Source organism: Corvus cornix, chromosome 17 (genome assembly GCF_000738735.6).
Source record: "Corvus cornix cornix isolate S_Up_H32 chromosome 17, ASM73873v5, whole genome shotgun sequence".
NCBI classification, from domain to species: domain Eukaryota; kingdom Metazoa; phylum Chordata; class Aves; order Passeriformes; family Corvidae; genus Corvus; species Corvus cornix.
Window position 1 is genome coordinate 4,051,965 of NC_046346.1, and position 17,915 is coordinate 4,069,879.

General features: G+C 39.1%; 1 protein-coding gene across 4 annotated transcripts in view; it reads left to right on the forward strand.

Moving 5' to 3' along the window:
- The window catches only part of AK8 (adenylate kinase 8), a 66,175-nt gene that overhangs the window by 13,209 nt on the left and 35,051 nt on the right, over positions 1–17,915 (forward strand). For 2 of the 4 annotated variants that reach the window (XM_039561947.1, XM_039561948.1), the window contains exons 6-10: positions 5,340–5,421; positions 6,976–7,047; positions 7,609–7,809; positions 10,564–10,695; positions 12,924–13,013. In XM_039561947.1, the coding sequence (XP_039417881.1) occupies positions 5,340–5,421; positions 6,976–7,047; positions 7,609–7,809; positions 10,564–10,695; positions 12,924–13,013 (577 nt within the window). Of the gene's footprint in view, positions 1–572; positions 636–5,204; positions 5,246–5,339; positions 5,422–6,975; positions 7,048–7,608; positions 7,810–10,563; positions 10,696–12,923; positions 13,014–17,915 lie in introns of those variants that run through there. The other 2 variants (XM_020584479.2, XM_020584481.2) reach the window with 2 other exon arrangements.

Below are 17,915 nucleotides of genomic sequence, written 5' to 3' on the forward strand. Positions count from 1 at the left end.
GAATATGTTCACTCTTAGCTTACACAAACAGGCAACTGAATTGGTTTGGTTGTGTTCAGATATGTGGGATCCCGTGTTTCTTGCTCCATGTTTCATCATCTGGGACACTGAAACAACGATTTTTTTTTGATCCTTAGACAGAAAAAGTAAAGGGATTTGCAGAAATCCTAAGTGGTATCAACTTTTCTTTACAAAATACTGCAGGCCTTACTCTATAATTGACCTATTAATATTGAATTTGCAAAGTAGAATTAAACTTTTGCATTGCTATTCACTGTGCTTGAATTATATGGGTCTGTCTGGTTTTCCTTGAATGTCTTTTTAGCTGAGCTATTTTACTTCATTTTAACTCATTATAGTTACTTAGCACTCCAGATCAACTATCTGGTAGCACTTAATATATTTTTTTATCTGTAATAAATCCGCACAGGACCTAGGCCCTTCAGCTGGCAGGAGAACCTGTTTAAAACCACACATGGGGTGTAGAGTCCTGTTCATTTTTGTGGTATTTTTAGTTATTTTATAACAGGAGCTCTAAAACCTCTAAAAATGCTCATTTTTTTTTCACATAGGTCTCTTTCCTTGATTAAAAGAACACACGTTTTCAACAGCTACTTTCTCCAGTGTTTGTTAAAGTGAGTTTTACTGTCAGTGTACAAGCAAAATCCATTGCTCTCCACAGGCTGCATCCATCTCTGCATCCATCTTATTTTCCACCTTTTTTTCCCCGTGCTTTCTATAATTGTTGGCATGGCTTTAGTTCTCCTGTCAATAATGAGGGAAGGATCTCTCAGTCAGTTATTTTAAATTAGGTCATGTATGAGTAAGGTGACATGGTGGTTAAAATGCCAACAGCTGCATAGAGTCCTGCCTCCATTTTATGTTCCTGTTGTTGTCACCAGCAGCACTGAATCAGTGCTGGATGTCTTACAGAACCAGGGGGGAAAAAACCCTTTATAAAGCTTCCCTGATATTCAGCAAGAATGGAGTGGATGGTATCAACCTAGCTGAGGTTTCAGCTGGTTTTAGGAAAAACACATCATTTGTTTTTCAAAGGTGTGATGGTTATTAAAAATCTTTGCATTAATAGATAGACATACACAAAGTGACCACAAATTATTTTCTCCTTTGAAAGCAGATCCATGCATTTTAAATGTAATATTTTCCTCATGTAATTCAAAACAGAATTAATGCTGTAGGGTTTTTACATCATTGACCAGATTTATGCCATTTCTTTCAAAACATGAGTCAGCATGTTTTCACTGAAAATGTTCCTAGATTAGGAGCTGGATGTTGGACCACAGTACCACCAGCTGTTTGTTTTATTTCTCCTTGTGGTGTCATTGGCTTGGCATTAATTGTACAGCTTTTGTCCCACTGACGGTAGGAATAAGGAATTTTTTGTGCCGTTGTTTTGACACTCACGGGTTTATAGATGTCACTGGCATTCTCTAAGGAGAACATTTTTATTGATCAACAGCTCTGCTGAGGCTCTGTGTTATGTGTTCTTCTAACACAAACGTAGTTAGGACTGTGAGGGATCAGATGGGGAGGTCTCGCAGCACACACAGAAAACTTATTGCAAACATTATGTTCGAGCCTGGGACTTGTGAAGCTGATACAGAGACTTTTCATCTTGCAGGGTTGGCTGCAACCCCTCTGACTGCTGGGGTTGCGGAGGGAATTCATGGAGCTGGAGAAAGCCAGGGGAGAGAGATTGCTCAGGATGTGTTAGAGAGAGCGAGCTGAGCCAGCTTCCTGAAGGCTCAGGATCTTTAGAAACTAAGCTTAGGCCAGTGATTGACAGAACAAGTGGCAGAATGACTTGAGATTGGTATTAAACAGCCCAGAAGGGCAGTGGCTGCCCTTGAAAGGGAAGGCAAAGAGAGCAATGGCTCTGTTTGGTTTTGCTTTGATCGGTTCTGTTTGGTTTTACCTTGGTAGCTAAAGATCATCGTGTTTTCCCTGTGAAAATCCCCACAAAGAAAGTGATAGTACAAAGATTTTTCCAAGGAGAATCTGCCCATTCACCACATTTTTCTGTTTTCAGAGAAGAATGGAACTTTTGAAAACATCTTTGCACCTTACTCAACTGACAAAACTAATGTGGGGCATAAGAGGTTCCTTTCTAATGGGAAATTTGGCAAGGTTTGAGCTTCTTCCAGCATCCATACTGCTAATAGTGATGGACTTCAAGAGCTGGGTTGTCAATATTTCTATTGCACTCCTCAGTCTGCCATGCTCTGAAAATCTCCAGAATTTTAGATCCATACTGGCAGAGCTATTACTGATACTATTTTTTTTCTTATTGTCTGACCCCTTTCTCCATTTGGGAGTGAAAACCATGTACTACTTATTCAAAACCACTGAATAATAAAGTGGAAAAGCTGTTGTGACTACTTGTTTTCCTAAAAGCAGCTGTATTCATGACCTTTATGCTTCTGGCTGAGATTTTTTTTCTGATATGCCACAAAATTCAGCATTATTATATAATATATATAAAACAATATAATAGATATTGTATATAATATACTATGTAATATATATATAACAACTTTCTGCTGTTCCTTTTCCTTTATTCAAAGGCAATGTCGATTTTTGGATTTGATAATTAAAAAGAAATATGGAGGATGTACAGGTCAAATAACAAGAGGGAACTTGAATACCCAAGTCATTATTATTGTGGTGGAAAGTGTGAAAGTATGTAGGCTTGGTATCAGAGCTGAGAGAACTGCCAGCAAAGCAGGGAGATTTACATTTGGGAATGACCTTGAGCATTTCCTTTTCGCCAGATTCCTGGAGTCTGGAGAGGAAAGTGATGGCTTTGAAAGTGCTTCCTTGTTGCTGATTTTCAGCATGGCCTGGGTCTCCAAGGAGCAGCTCACCTGGCATTAAGGCAGCAGCAGAGTCTCTGTTTACAGGGTTCATGTAGGAAAGGAGGGAGGTTCCCAGCTGGAAGAGGGGGAGCAGTGACCACAGAGTGCAGGCACCATGGAATTTCTCACTTTTAGCCTTTGTTCCACCCTTGATGTGATAAGGTGCAATCCATGCATGAGTAGAAGGTTACTGCTATCAAGAACCAAAAATAGATGGCTTCTTAAAGAAACAAATTTACCATGTGAAGTTACTAATTACACTTTAATGACAGTCAGGAGGGCAAAAAAAGACCAGTGTTTGCATAAAGCACGATAGGCATATTTTAAGTCAGGTCTTGCTCTGCTGTGTCTCGCTTCCTCTTGCTCCGTTCCCAAGCCACACTCCCTTTTCACTCCTTTTTTTTTTTTTCCCCCTTTTTTTTTTTTATTTTATCTGTGACATCTGCTTGGAGCTTGTCCCTCCTGTGATACCACACTACTTGCAGCTGTTCAGACCTCCAGCTCCGAGCTGTGCATGGGGTGCCCTGAGCATACGGCCTTTTTGATGTGTGATAAAACAGAACCAAGCCACTGGGGGTATGGAGAGGGAATGCAGCAGAATATCAATAAACCTGTTCTGAACAAAGCTGCAGCTCTGTGGTGGAATAGACATTTCACTGAAGTGTCAAGTAGATGGATAATGTATTCTAATTAGGGACTGACTGATACCCTGCAACTCAGAGACCTTTGGAAATCAGCTCCAAAATGCTCACTGTTTTTGTACTGTTTCTTTTACATTTGTTTAATGCCTTAAAATATATTTGCTGCTGGAAGCTCTTTATTGAGCTATGTTTTCCTAAATAGCCAAAAGTTTTTGCTGTAAAATTGCTTATTGCCTGTTTTAAGGACCTTTGAAATTTGTATGTAAACCTCTTGAAGTTTGCTGTGGATTGTTAAAATACAGTATTGTATTTGCTGCCTGTTGCACATTATGTGATTTGAGCCATAAGCAGTAGTGACATAAGGTTTTGTGGGGTGGTTTTTGGGTTTTTTTTTCGTTTGTTTTGCTATAGTTTCCAAAAACATTGCACTAAGAGTGGAAAAAATAAGCCAGATTTGTTGTCTGTGTAAATTGGTATCGATTTATTTGCCTCAGACCTCAGATGCCATTTCTCCCTAGAAGATCTGGGCCTATATATATATATAGTACACAATATATTCCAAACTAGTGCTGAACTTCCTGGCATAGCACTACAAACATTGTGCAGCTTTGCCTTCTGCAAGTCCCAAGGGATAAATTGATTTCTCAGCACCTGTGTGACCTTAGCCAGTGGTTCATTCTAATTTGGCAGAGCAAACACTGGGAGTGGCAAAAATGGCTTGCAGATACTCGAATCTTGTATTTTCTACATCTATCAGCAGAATGACATGTTCCTGAAACCAGGCTAATTAAGGAATTTTAAATAGTCTGCTCTATTTTCTTGTGTAATTGGAATGGCCCATTCCCTCCTACAGAAGTCCTGGAGATAGGTTTCCCTGAAATACTTGGAGAACCTTTGGACCCTGTACTGACAGAGCACCAGATTTATGTGGGAGATGATAATGATTGCCAGCTAATGCAATATTAAAATATCTCCTTTATTTCTGTACAAAGCTGGCTCCCAGATTTACTGTGGTATCACAAAGTTATTTTGAGGGATGGGATTTAACAGCAAGGACATGTGTGCTTAGGCAACTAACAGATAAATTAGGGGAAGTTCAGAAGTTTCAGGCTTGAGACTGGGAAGTGGATTAGACTTTGAATACTGCATCAGACAAAAACTGAGTGAGGCTGCATCTCTCCTACGGTATTTCACAGATCTGTAAATGTTTTTTTAAAGATGCTCAATCCAACACTTAGCTGGCTATAACAAGGACTTAAGGGAGCAAAAGGCTCTTTTTTCTTTTTTCTTTCTTTTGCTCTGTTGCTTCATTAGCCCTGGGAACGCTGGTTCCATTACTGTGAGTTTTCCTGTATAATTTAAGAAAATAATGAAAGCGTGCATATTTTCCTTAGTATTCTTGGCATTAAATCTGTCTTTAGATTTGTTTAGCTCCTTTTTTTTTTATATACACAGTGTGAGCTGGTATCCTTTTGAATATTTCAAAACTGTAGAAATTGTTTTGGGTTATTTTTATTCAAGATAGAAGTTGGTTTGGTTTTGGTTTGGTTTTTTTTTTTTAAGATTGAAACATGAAAAAAAAATCATTGCTACAACCCATAAGTTCCCATTGCTGTGTGGCAGTGGAATCAGTGCATGCATTTCACAAAACTATCAGTGCTCCATGTTTGCTTTCTTCTCTCACAAGCATCCATGAGAAATACTGTGCTGTGGATGGATCAGAATGAGGTAATGTTTGTGCAAATAGCACTGATATTTAGTATTAGTTTTGGGGTTTTTTCTCTTCCAGGATCAATAACTGTTTCATGTTTTTGTTCAATAGGGATGGATTTTGGAAGGCTTCCCTGAAAATCAGGAGCAGGCATGGATGCTGCAATCATCTGGCATTTTTCCTAGGCATGTTGGTAAGCAGTACAAGGTTTATGTGTGATTGCATCCAAGAGGAAAGACTAGAAGGGTTTGTCCAAAAAATCCTCCATAAATTCAATACCAATGCTGGAGACAGAGTCACCAGACAGCAGAATGTTTCAGTAGGGTTCAGAGTCACTTGAAAGCCTGAGGTAGCCTGGGAGACCTTAAGCCCTGTCTTTCACACCCTTTTCTCCTTCCACATCAGAGCTCTGTAAATTCCAGACTCTGCACCAAGTGTCTCTGAGCAGCTCCAAGTAGCTTTGCTCCTGACTTCCCTCTCTAAAAATCAGCTTTTATCCTCGGACTAAATCAGTTCCTCATGTATTAAATACAAATTTATGCTTCTGTTGAATTAGGGAATGTAAACTTCACCAAGTGGAAACATGACTTCAAGCTTGACCTTTCAGAGTGCGGGTGGATTCTGGCTGGCTTTGGGTGGAATGTTTTACTGGCAAAGGGCTGATAGACAAGACCTTGACAGCTGCCCTTACCATACAGGAGAAGCCAGTTGTCCCAAATTATCATTAAAAGACCTACTTAGAATGTAAGAAATTACTGCAATTGTGTGGAATGTAGTGTGAAATGGTAAGTGCAGAGCTTGCCAGTGCACAGTGAATGGAGTGTTATCCAACTTGATGAATTGTCACTTTGGATTTGATTTGGATGATATTCAACTGTTAATGAAGAATTCAGAATCACTGCAGTAGAGTTAGGCAAAAATGTTTAATGTCTAGTACTTGCATGTATTTTTAATATACCTAATAACATCTGAAGTTGAGTTTTGCTCACAATTATATCTGTGCCACCAAGACCTGAATGAGAATCTTAAAGCTCAGTCTGTCTAGTTAATCAAAAAGAAGATTGAGAGGGGATGAGATTTACAGTGTGTGAGTACCTTAACAGGGAGAAAAGTGCCTGAAAAAGCCATTTGATACAGAGAAGAAAATCATAAAAAGAAAGGTTTGAAACCTTGAAATTTGTAATCAAATGCAGTGAAAATAGTAATTAAATTACGGTGTTTAACTGTGAGCATGATTAGCCAGAAGCAACCCTGGGATCTGACAGATTCTTCCTCTTTTGATGCTTTCTAACCAAGTTTGAAGACTTTTCTGTGAGATTATAAAAAAAATTAGTTTCACTGGTCTCACCACTGAAGTACCTGGGTGAAAAGTAATGGTTTGTGGTGTAGAAGAGAATCAGTCTCGAGTTCTCAGTGGGAACTTCTGTCTGAGGCTCCAGAGACAATTTTCTATTGCTGCTGGTGGTGTTTTTTGGATAATGGGGACAGTTAGTGCCCATGGGTACTGGATTCATGGATATTTTATCCCACTGTATTGTACAGGAGGTGCAGCAAAATTCTGATTAAAAGTGAAGTAAAATATTTGCAGGGAGAATGCTGGGAAATGAGAATGAGACAAATGTGCTTGAGATAAATTCAGCCACCTTTAATCTTGGGATACATCTGAACAGTTACAGGGAATAAAGCAAGTGATTAACAAGAGCTACATTTTTTTCTTTCTTCTTCTTTTTTCCTTTTTGTTGCCTAGTTATGCTTTATGCCCCAGACACTGTGCTGATTGAGAGGAGTGGTGGGAAAAGGCTTGATCCCCTCACACAAGGTGCAGTATGTTTGTTCCTGACTTCCACTACAAACCTGAGTGTTGCTTGGTCTCAGAAACACTGTAGTACTGATGGGGTTAAAATTTCAATGGGATCCCTTTAAGGATCAGTAGGAATTTGTAATTATAAATTTGTTTGGAAATGGTATTTGTTGGCGTTGCTTTATTTGCAGTGCCAATAGAATACAGGGAAATGTAAAGCGCAGTACTGAGCCTGCAAACAGTGGACTGTGTCAGTACAGAATATTTGAAGGTTAGATCTGTCCATATGAGTTTACAATTTTGCTGTGCATCTCTGCTAGGTTCTACTTTGTTTCTGAGGTGCAGGGCAGCTTTTAGGTTAAATAAAAGCATTTCCATTAAATAAAATAAGCTGTCAAATAGACTCAGCTCTGTAATGTCTGTTGAGTTTTATATCAATCATCCATCATGAGATAAAATCCTGACGTTGCTCAATAAAAAAATCAGGTTGGATGTTTTGAGGGTGAAATTAGGAGGGGCATTCTTAACTAGAGACCTGTTAAATCATGCTCTTAGTTCCTAACCATGTGTTCTCTGTAGAGGTTTTCCACACAACCTTCAACTGGCCAAGTGACCCCCTGGTGCAGCAGAGGTTGGTGAAACCCGAAGATCTCTCTGAGCAGGAGGTGTCCAAGAAGCTGCTGGAATATCACAGAAAGTTCCCAGAGATTTTCCACATCTACCAGAAAGTTCTGAAATCGATCAATGCAGACCAGCCCTCTGTGGATGTTCTCTCACAGGGTAAATACGTGCTTTGTGGCAAGCCTGACAGCTGAGAAAGTCCTGTTTGAGGGGTAGTTCCTGGCTGTTAGAGTCAGTTTGTAGGATTAGGCAACACAGATGGCTCCCAGCTGAGTTGTGCTCTCTCTAGAACAGCATTTGGGCTGTTCCTGGTAATTATTTTACTGGAGTAAGAGCAGATAACTGGAAATTCTTAGTTCGCAGTCCTGCCAAGGAACAGCTGACTCAGTAGAGCAAATGTCACCGTCATTCCTGTGAGTCTCCCTTCTAAAAGGGAGCCCTGTGGCTCCATTGTTCATCTCCCAAAGGGCCAGTACCTTCCAAAGTCTGAGAACAACAAGGAGGGGTAGTTCAAAGCTGAGCATTTTAAACATTTCATTGTTTAAAAGCTGCTTGTGCTGGGAGCTTTCCTGTTCAACAATTCTTGTTTTCCTTTGCTTGACTGTAATGCAGTCTGACTTTTAATGTTGATCCTTCTAGAAGAGAATAGGGAAACTGCCAGAAAGACCAATTGATGATGTACTTTGTAGCTGTCAGTCTGCAGATGATCTGTTATATCCCAGTAATTTTGCATCTCAAAAAGGTCTTTTTTTTTTAATAACAAGTGCTGCACTTTTAAGATAAACAAGTAGGAAGTTTATATGCTGAATTTACACATTAATTACCTCTAAATTACTTAATTAAATTTAAAAGTTCATATCATCATTCATAAAGAATTCATGCCTTGAATTGTAAATAAAAATGTGAGTGCCTGAATATTAATTATTATTAATTAATAATGTAGTGAGATAAATTGAAAACTGGAATGAAAAAATCCTCTCTAGATCTTTTTTCTGCAGTGCATCAAGCAGCCAGATTTTTTTTAAAGAATAATTAGATGTGGAGACTGTCTAGGGGATCATTACTCCTAATTAACTTGGTTATTTACTGCAAATTAAGCATCATTTGTAAGCAGGGTGCTCTGCCTGTAATGTTTGTGCTTTTCAATACACTGGGTTATGGAAAATATTCAGAATAACTGGAGCACTGCTTGGGTAGCTGATACTCAGGGTTTAGGAAGTCATGCAGCAAACACACTATTTTCTGGTAGGATTTTCCAGGTTTTTGGTTACGTATTTTTATTGCCCCAGCTAGAGTTAAAAAAGAAAGAGGAGATCTGTCATAAATATGAGCAGTATTGTGGATTGTTTCACACAATTATAAAATTTTGTGAACTTGAATGCAGTTGCTGCTGTCCTACTGTGGGATGTGACACCCAGTTCAGTTGGTCAGCAGGATTCCAGCACAGCATAAAGAGATGGATACAATCCCCTGTGGTTGCAGTTTTAGTTTCTCAATACTTTAGGTCTGCTGTGTAGAAATTGGAGTTTGCTGGAGATGCTTCTTTATTAGAAAAGATTTTATAATCATACAAAAGTGTCTAAGGGAAGGTTCTCTGAAAAATTGTTGGTACAGAGCAATGTGTTGACAATGGCACTTAAAATCCTGATCCTCCAGATGTTCTCCACCAATCCTTTTGTGCTTTTTTAATATAGTTTATGACTCACACAAACACTCATGTTTAAGCTTGTCCTATTCCTTAGACTAAAATACTTTTCTTTATTACAAGGACTCTCCAAAGAGTCTTTTATTGGAATTGAAAATCTCACAAAAACAGAGAGAGGCTGCAGCTTGTCTGGGCTCACCTTCAGTTGTATCTACTGCAGTCACAGAGGAATCAAAACCTGTGCAGATGTGTCCTTGCTGCTTTAATCCTGGCCAACCACGGCAGGTGGGATCAGTGCCATAAAGTTTAGTCTTGGAATTTGACTCTCTGATCCCTGGAAAACTTGCATGGTTTGAGCTGCTCCCTTCTCTGGTATTGTCAGCCATCAAAGGGGCACAGCTACGTCCAAATATGATCCCAATTTGTCCTCACTGCCAAAGCTGTGACATCTTTTGGCTTCTTGGTGATCTCTCAGGTTCTCTTTTGAGATTGTAACAAAGTCCAGATCTTTAAAATGTGGCAACGCTGATGATGTTTCACATGTCCTGTGCTCTTTCCAAAGCTTCATAACCTGCAGGTTGACCTGAAGGTGCTATTTCCTGCTTGATGCAAAATTTAGGAGGCTGATGTCCAGCAAATGAGTGGAATCAGGCAGAGAAGCTCAAATACTCTTTACAAGTTACACAAAAATGATGGGTAAAAGAATAAAACATCCACACACTTCTGTGTTGTCAGTGCTGAGCAGTGTCATGGCACACTATGCTACAAGTCTGTAATATTGTAATTAGGAGTCTTAATCACACGCAGCTGGATAAATGTCATTAATTTAACATCCCGAGTTTTTACATTTAAATGTTTGTTCAGAAACTGCAGAAAGTATTAAATGTAATTACAGCCCTCTATAATTTGCATGGTAAAATTGTAGCTATCAAGCAAAAATTACTTCTGCTAAAAACAACATGGTAAGAGAGCAATTATTAATTGAATCTGCTCTTTAAAATGGTTTGACAGGCACTGATGAAAGAAAGAGGAGTGTAATGATAGTGAGACTTCTAAAATGCCTCTCAGAGTAAATTACTGACAGGACAGTTTTATCAGGGTCCTGATCTTGGGTGCAGAGTCTGGATGTTTCACTGATAAAATAAACCATGATTAACATGACAATTTTTTTTTTTTTTTAAAGAGAGTAGTTAATCAATGTTTATATTTAATTTTTTAAAAGAAATAGGTTAAAACCTGTATTTTTTTGCCTTTCTCTCCTGTTCTAGTTCTTGCCTTTGTCCAAAGCCGGCACCGATCTGCCGCCCCCTTTACACCACGGATCCTCTTTTGTGGCCCCCCAGGCAGTGGGAAGAGCCTGCAGGCAGCACTAATAGCTCAGAAATATGATGTTGTCAACAGTAAGTTCTCAGTAAATATGCACTTTGCTCAATTCCCCCTTTCTCTCTTTTTGATCATTTATCTTTTGCTGCCTGTCTTTCTTACTTGCTTATAAAATGTCTCTCTTTGTCCATCGCTGTGGATGTCAAATTTTTGAGGGGAGTGAAAAGTATTTGAATGAAGAAGTGTAAACCAAGTATATATGCTGTGACAAACCAGCTCTAACGTTTTTTTAGTCGTCATTTCATCATTTTTTATACCCTTCACATCTGTATTTTTCTATTGTTAGACTCCTGTAGTGCTCTGAATTCTTCTGTGGATCAGTGGATCATGAGTAATGTCTGCAGTTTCAGCTGTCTGACCAAAATTGGGGCACTTCTGAAATAAAAATCCACTCTGAACTTTAGTGAAGACTCAGGTTCTGCACATCTGGAGTAATGTGTGAGAAAATGAAGGAATTAGTTAAAAGTGCATCATCTTTCTTTTGTAAAGGAGGTCCAAAAAATTCTGCATGACACTTGTTCATGGTTAGCATTTAAATGTTAAAAAGTTCTGTGATTTGAAAGTGCAGATTGGTGATGGGATCAGTGCAATATTTGCCATGCTCTGCAATGGCTTCTAACAGTGGAGTAGCCATAAATTATTTTTAAAAAATGTCTGGTTGGTGTAAAATTTGCAGATTAGTCACATTCTCTTAGTTAAGCAAAAGGCAGGTTGGACAGAATATTTCTGCTGTCAGTTATTGTGCCTTTGCTGTATTTTAAAATATCATGTGAAAAAAGAAATACTGGTAGATGTATTCAAAGCTGTATTTTTAATAGTTGTGTAATTGGCTTAAAGAAAACAAAACATGATTGAATGTATTAAAAATGATTTTGTTCTTGTCCTTTTGAAATTTTTTTTGACTTTCTAAAACTGCAAGTTTCGTAGTGTTCCATCTAGGTCAAAATTTGCATTTTTTTTTTTTTAAAGTAACTACTTTATGAGAGAGTTGCAGCTCTTTTTATTAAAAATCATTACCGTGCTTTACCCATATGTTGACTTTTATTTTAATTATTCTTTAACCCAAATATTAGAAGAATTAAGTGTTTAATACAGAGTTGGAAGACCATGATTTTTCAGAATAATACTCAGCATACACTTCGTTTCTATTAGGCCATTGGGCTTTAAAAATTTAAATCTATGTTTAAATAATCTCATGAATTGGATTGAATTTAGGTGCGTAAATTTCAGGTGTCTTAAATTGGGGTCTGTGCACTGAGTTTCTGTTATGTTTTTACACTGTTTATTGTGAATATTAATTTGCTTCTCCAGGACAACTGGTGACTGTTCAAATTGTCACTTAAACATTGAACTTCTATCAGCTGTGTCCCAGAAACGCTGCTGGGGGGTGGTTCTCACTCCTGGTGGCCTGGCAGTGGGATTAACAGCAATAAACAGGTGAAAGGGCTCCATCTTCTTCCATTCAAGTCGGTGCCTGGTGGTACCATTGGTTCCAGGAAGAAAGGAATCCATGTAGGATTATTAATTCAATAATATACAGGGGGACCTTTACCTAATATTTACCAAATTGGAGTTGTAACCAGGATTTGTGCTGTTGTGTGACCTCTCCTTGTCTTGGTTCCCTCTCTGTAAACTCCATCATCTGGGGCAGCCAGTGCTCTCCAAGGCCAAGGCAGCAATATTTCATGTACAGCTGTCCTGGCTCAAACTTGAAATCTGCATCTCCTGGAGTTCTGTGTGTTTGAAATCAATGATAATATTGCATTAGCACAGTTTTTAAAATGTAATTCTTACACAATCATTAAATGATCCAGGGAGACCTTTCCCTGAGCTGAGCATTATGCTGCACCTCCAGCAGTGTGGTTCAGATGCTGTTCAGGAGCTGGAACTTTATTCAGTAATTACAAGTTTATCAAAAGTGGAAGCCACTAGCAATCCCTTGAGTTGTTATTTCAGAAATACATTTGATTAATATCATTCTCTCCATTTTTAATATGTTCTTTTCCAAATGTATTCTTTTTTATTATTATTATTCCATATCCTCAGTCTCCTTGCTTTTCACTCTGCTTGGCCAAAAAAACCCGAAAATCCTAACAACAAACTCAAAAAACACACAACTTTTATTTTATTCAGTGACCTTATTCCAGTATGCAGCTTCTGGGTTGGTTTTTTTTTTTTTTCTTTTCTTTGTTGCCTCCTTTTTAAAATTTAACCTTGTATCTTTTTTGTTCTTCCTTCCTGTTAGTTTGCTGTGGGCAACTGCTAAAGGAAGCTGTTGCAGACAACACAAAACTTGGAGAACTCGTTAAGCCTTACATTGACAATGGATGCCCAGGTAGGGCACGTTGTTGTCTCATTACACTGTAGTTACAAATCTGTAGCAAAAACCAAATTGTGCCTGAATTTTTGTTGGTCAGATTCTAATCAGATTAACCTGAAAGTCAATTAATTCTGCTCATTCCATGGGATTTGTAGCACTGCATAACAGAAGTTAGATTTCTAAGATTTTTAGATCTTCAAAGGAAATATTCACTGTTCCAGTAAAATTCAGATTTCTCCTGCACATTCCAAATCTGAATTCCATGTTTTTAATCTCTAAATCAAAGTAAGAATTCTGATATCAGCTTAAACTGTTTTTAAAGCACTCTATTGTGTTAAACTGGTTTCAAAGCACAATATTGCGTTTCATTTTACATTTGGATGTTGACTTTTAGAATCCTACCATGGTTGCCTCTACTTTCATGTAAATATTTTAAATTCAAACATAATGTTTCTTTGTACTTCATTTCTATCAGCATTTTTGGTTGTGGGAGGGGACTGCCAAAACGAATGTTGAGCATATTTTGCTTTTGGAAGGCTCTGCAGGGATATCAGATAAATCATAAATACTGTAAGCTCCTCAGGGCAGCAGCTTAAACCTGTCTGCCTGTTACAGGTGTCCTGCTGTCTGTGTGTGGTGGGTGTTGGAAATCAGAGAATATCTGTAGTTGAAGAAGAGAAGTTGTATTGCAGGAGGGTGGAACAATGTTTATTTTCCCAAATTGCAATGGCCTGGAAGACAAACTTTCAGTGCTATTTCTGGCAACAGCCCCAGTGGTTTCCAGTGGTACAAACACAAGGAGACAATCGTGCTGAAGATGGGGAAATCTCAGTTAAGCTACAGTATTAATGGAATTTTGAGCAAAGCCCCCCTGAGCAAAGAGAAATCTTCACTGTCCTTTATTTTTAGCAAAGAAATTTATTTGGTAAGGTGGAAAGCTTGAAAATCTCCTTTGTTTTTTGCACAATAGCTTAATTCTGAGGCTGACGACAGTTCTGAAACATGAGCCTATGAAACTAACTGAGGTTCTCTTGATACCAGACCAAGAGATGCAGGACTTCTTCCAGGCATTTCCAAAAGATCTTTGGCAGCCTGCAGCTTTGAGGGTGCCATCCCTCTGTTGGGCACTTTATCAAACCACAGGATAATGCATTTTAACTCTGAACTTCATCTCCAGTGAATGGATTGTATTTATTCCTAATGCAGTCACCCAGCTCAATGCATTCATTTCCTGTGGCAGCCACCACACTGCAGGGAGTAGGAGCTGATGTGGGAGCCATGGGAATGGGAAGCAGGAATCTCTGCAGGCTGGAAGAGAGAAGTTGGGTCCTCTGGAACAGGCACAGAGAAAATCCCCTAGGAGGGGATTTTCTGAGTTAGAGGTACCCAGAATGGCTGTTTAACTCAAAGGTGAGAGATCTCAGAGCACATCACGCAGTGGACCTGAGGTCTCCAGGTGTGGGAATAATTCCTTCCTGTGCAATCTGGTTGACCTGAATGTGGCTGGTTTTGGGTGCAGTTTAACTCACACATGGAGATACTTTTAAGCTCTGAGCCTGTCTTTCATGGTATCCACTAATTTCAGAATCTTGTGTGCATTCTCTAATTTCACTGTCTGCTCATCTCTGTAAAGAGGAGGATTGTAAATACCTCACTCCCTAAATTTCAGTTATGGCTGAGATGGGAGTTGGGATAATCTGTTTATTCCAAGATAGGTCCTTTAAGAGCTTCCTTCACTAAAATGTTCTTTGTGTGTTTTATAAACTTCATCTTAACCATTAAAGTTCCTTAAAGGAGATGTATTCCCAGTGGAGTAAAATAATTGCACAGATCATAATTTTTAGCCAGTCCTAAAAATATGCACATCCTTAGTCCAAGGGAGCTGCTTTCATTTCAGGAAAATGAAATTGAAGTTGTAATTCCTTTCCTCCTCCAAATTAGAAATTATTTCACATTTAGATTAGTTTTTTAAATACAGCATGCACAGATAAAGCTGTACAACACTTCTGAATGTTAATAGGGATCATAACCATATTTCTGGGCATTATGCTAAAAATTCTCCCTTAGATTTGCTGGTATGCATAGATATATATTTTTTATTTGGTGGGACACAGCACAGAATTAAGGGCTGAATAAAGATAAATATCATCTAGCAAAACCAGAAATAATAAGTTCTGTCATTTTGCTAATCCTCCTCTCCCAGGGATAACAAAGAATGAATTTACATTAGTAAACACTAACAAGAATTCATTATTGCCCTCACAAGAGGCTTGGAGAAAATGGAATAACACAGGGTACTGAAGAGGAAAGGTGGGCAAAGAATCTTTGCATCTTTGCTCTCTTGCTGCAGACCAGGTTAAAACAGGGAAAAGATTCTCCTGCTATTATTGACTGCAGTCAGTTTCCAGAAAATCTCACTTGAAAAGACTCAGTGTAGTCAATATCAGACAGTGCCGTAAGTGGAAAAGCAATTAGAACTTCAACCTTTTCACTACATTTCTGGTTGCAAGGAGGCTTAGCTGCTCCTGTGGGTGAGGAATCATGCAAGTGACATTGGCACAGGACAGTGGAACCAAAGGCAGACCCTGGAAAATGTTGTTCTCAAATCATTACTTGTCAAAACGAAACCGGTGCCATAAAATCTTGAGGGCATGCCTCATATATTCTTAAAATGCTCCCCCAGGGGACTGATCTCAGTGTGTTTCCCTTCTTGTGGACACCACTGATTGCATACAATTAGTCATATAAGATGTGCCAACAGGGCGTGTTGTGGGGCTGTAACAAGGCTCAAGCCCCAGCCTGTTCAAAGCTGGCTCATTATTGAGTTACTGAGGCTGCCCACTGTCTGTTCTGCTCCAGTTCTGCTTGGCTAACCCGGATCTCTTCATGGCTTTAGGATTCATGAACATTCTTTGTGCTGTCTTTCCTGTACTGCTGCTTCATGTACACATCATGTATTTCAGAACAGCCCAGACAACTCTGTTATTCACCCCAAAAGGCAACCCAGTATTCCCATTTTCTGTATTTCCTGGTATTTCCTTTTTGTCAAAACCCTCCATTTTGTAAATGGTGATTTATTTTGCTTAATGAAGGCAGCAGATATTTTTGAGCCCATTAATTTTTTAATTCCCAGGACGTTCTAGTCTACAGTAGGTGCACACTAGATATTGAAAAATGCATTTTTGGTGATTAGTTCAGCAACCTGACAGCTTTCTGCCTGTCATAAACACAGAGTTGCTTTGGACAAGCAGTCTGAAATGCAGAGACTGTTCCTTTAGGATGTTGTGGTTTCACTGAACACTGGGTAGTTGTTATTAACTGTACTCTGGGCAGAAAATTACCAACATTGGAGTCTGAGACCACTCTTGTGGTCACTAACTCCAGTTAGATTAACTCTTGGCCAATAATGCTAAATTCAGCACACACCATTTGGGCAGCCTGGGAAGAAATGGAGTAAGAGGTGAGGGCAGTGGCCAGAGCCCTCCCACTGGCAGCAAGACAAGTCCCATAAATCAGTTTATTTGGTTTGATTCCTTCTGAAATGTTCTGAGGAGGCAGTTCCATAGACTTGGCCCTCCCCTGGACAGATCATGCCTGTGTAGAAAGGCCTGAAGGAGACCTTTAAGCAGAATTCCTGTCCCCAGGTTGCTCCAGTTCTGAGGAGGGCTGGACTGCCTGCTGAACCTGTCTCACTGAAAACATGGACACACAGTAACTTAAAATTCCATCTGCAGGATCTTTGTTCACCATCTTAAAGATGTCTGTCAGAATTTGATATCCTGGGAGAACAAAAAATTGCAGAAAACATTTTTGATTTCCCCACCTAAATGTCCCTGGTGTTTTCCCCTTGAGTTGTTTGCATTTTATTAATGAAAAGACAAGCAGGAGCATTTTGGGGGCATCACAAAGATAGGGAAGGTCATCAGTCAGTTGAAATTTGCATGTCATTCTGTCCAGTTTTTGTGATGAAATATCATGGAGTGATCACTGCTAATCAATGTATCTGTTTGTGAGGCTGTAATAAATAGAGCCAAGAAAAGTGAGATGGCAGGAAAGCAGCACAAAGAAAAAAACCACTGCCAAACCAGTAAGATTCTGCTTTTCAGCTGGGAGAACTGCTGTTAGTTTGGGTAATTGGTTTTTTTCCCACCAAAATGAAGATTCAGGTGGTAAGAGAAGTGACTCGTGGAACACAGGTAACATTGCACTGTTTGCAGCCTGTTAGAGTTGAACACACACAATCTGTGTTGGTTTTTTCCCCTTCCTTTTTCTATTTTTTTAAAGTAGTAATATCTGAAGCTGTCCCCAATGGCAGTCTGCACGTAGGGGGTAAAATCTGGAATTCCCTAATTTCTCCTGTTTTCTAATGAAAACTATTACTTGTACAAATACAGCTTCCTTTTCCCCTTATTTTAAATTGCCATGGTTTTAAAGGGGTGCTTTTTGGTGTAGCCTCTGAAAGTTGGGGTCCCCTGGTGATTGTGATCACAGCCTCACTGAAAACACTTTGCTTGGTTTGGGGTGGGTTGTTTGTTTGTGGGGTTTTTTTGACATCAAATTAATATTCTCATCACTGAGCATGAAACACAGATTTGACAATGGAGCAGCTTCCTCTTTGTTAAAAACTCGTGCAGAGTTTCAGAGTTGAAAGGCTGAGTAAATCTTGATATCTGAGGGGGTAAGCTTGGTGTTATTTCTTGTTTTTAAGAGTGCTGTACTGGCGAGCTGCAAGCTGTCTGAACATTGCAGAGACCCTTTGGGAGCTCCATTGGTTTTCAGCAAGTCTTTGCATGCAGTGTGTTTGTATTGGCTGAAGACAGCGCATGGCTCTCTAAATAATTTACAAGTTGATTAATAGACTCACATGGGTATAATTAGAAGAGGGAGAGACAGCAGCTACAGTAACGGGTACAGTGC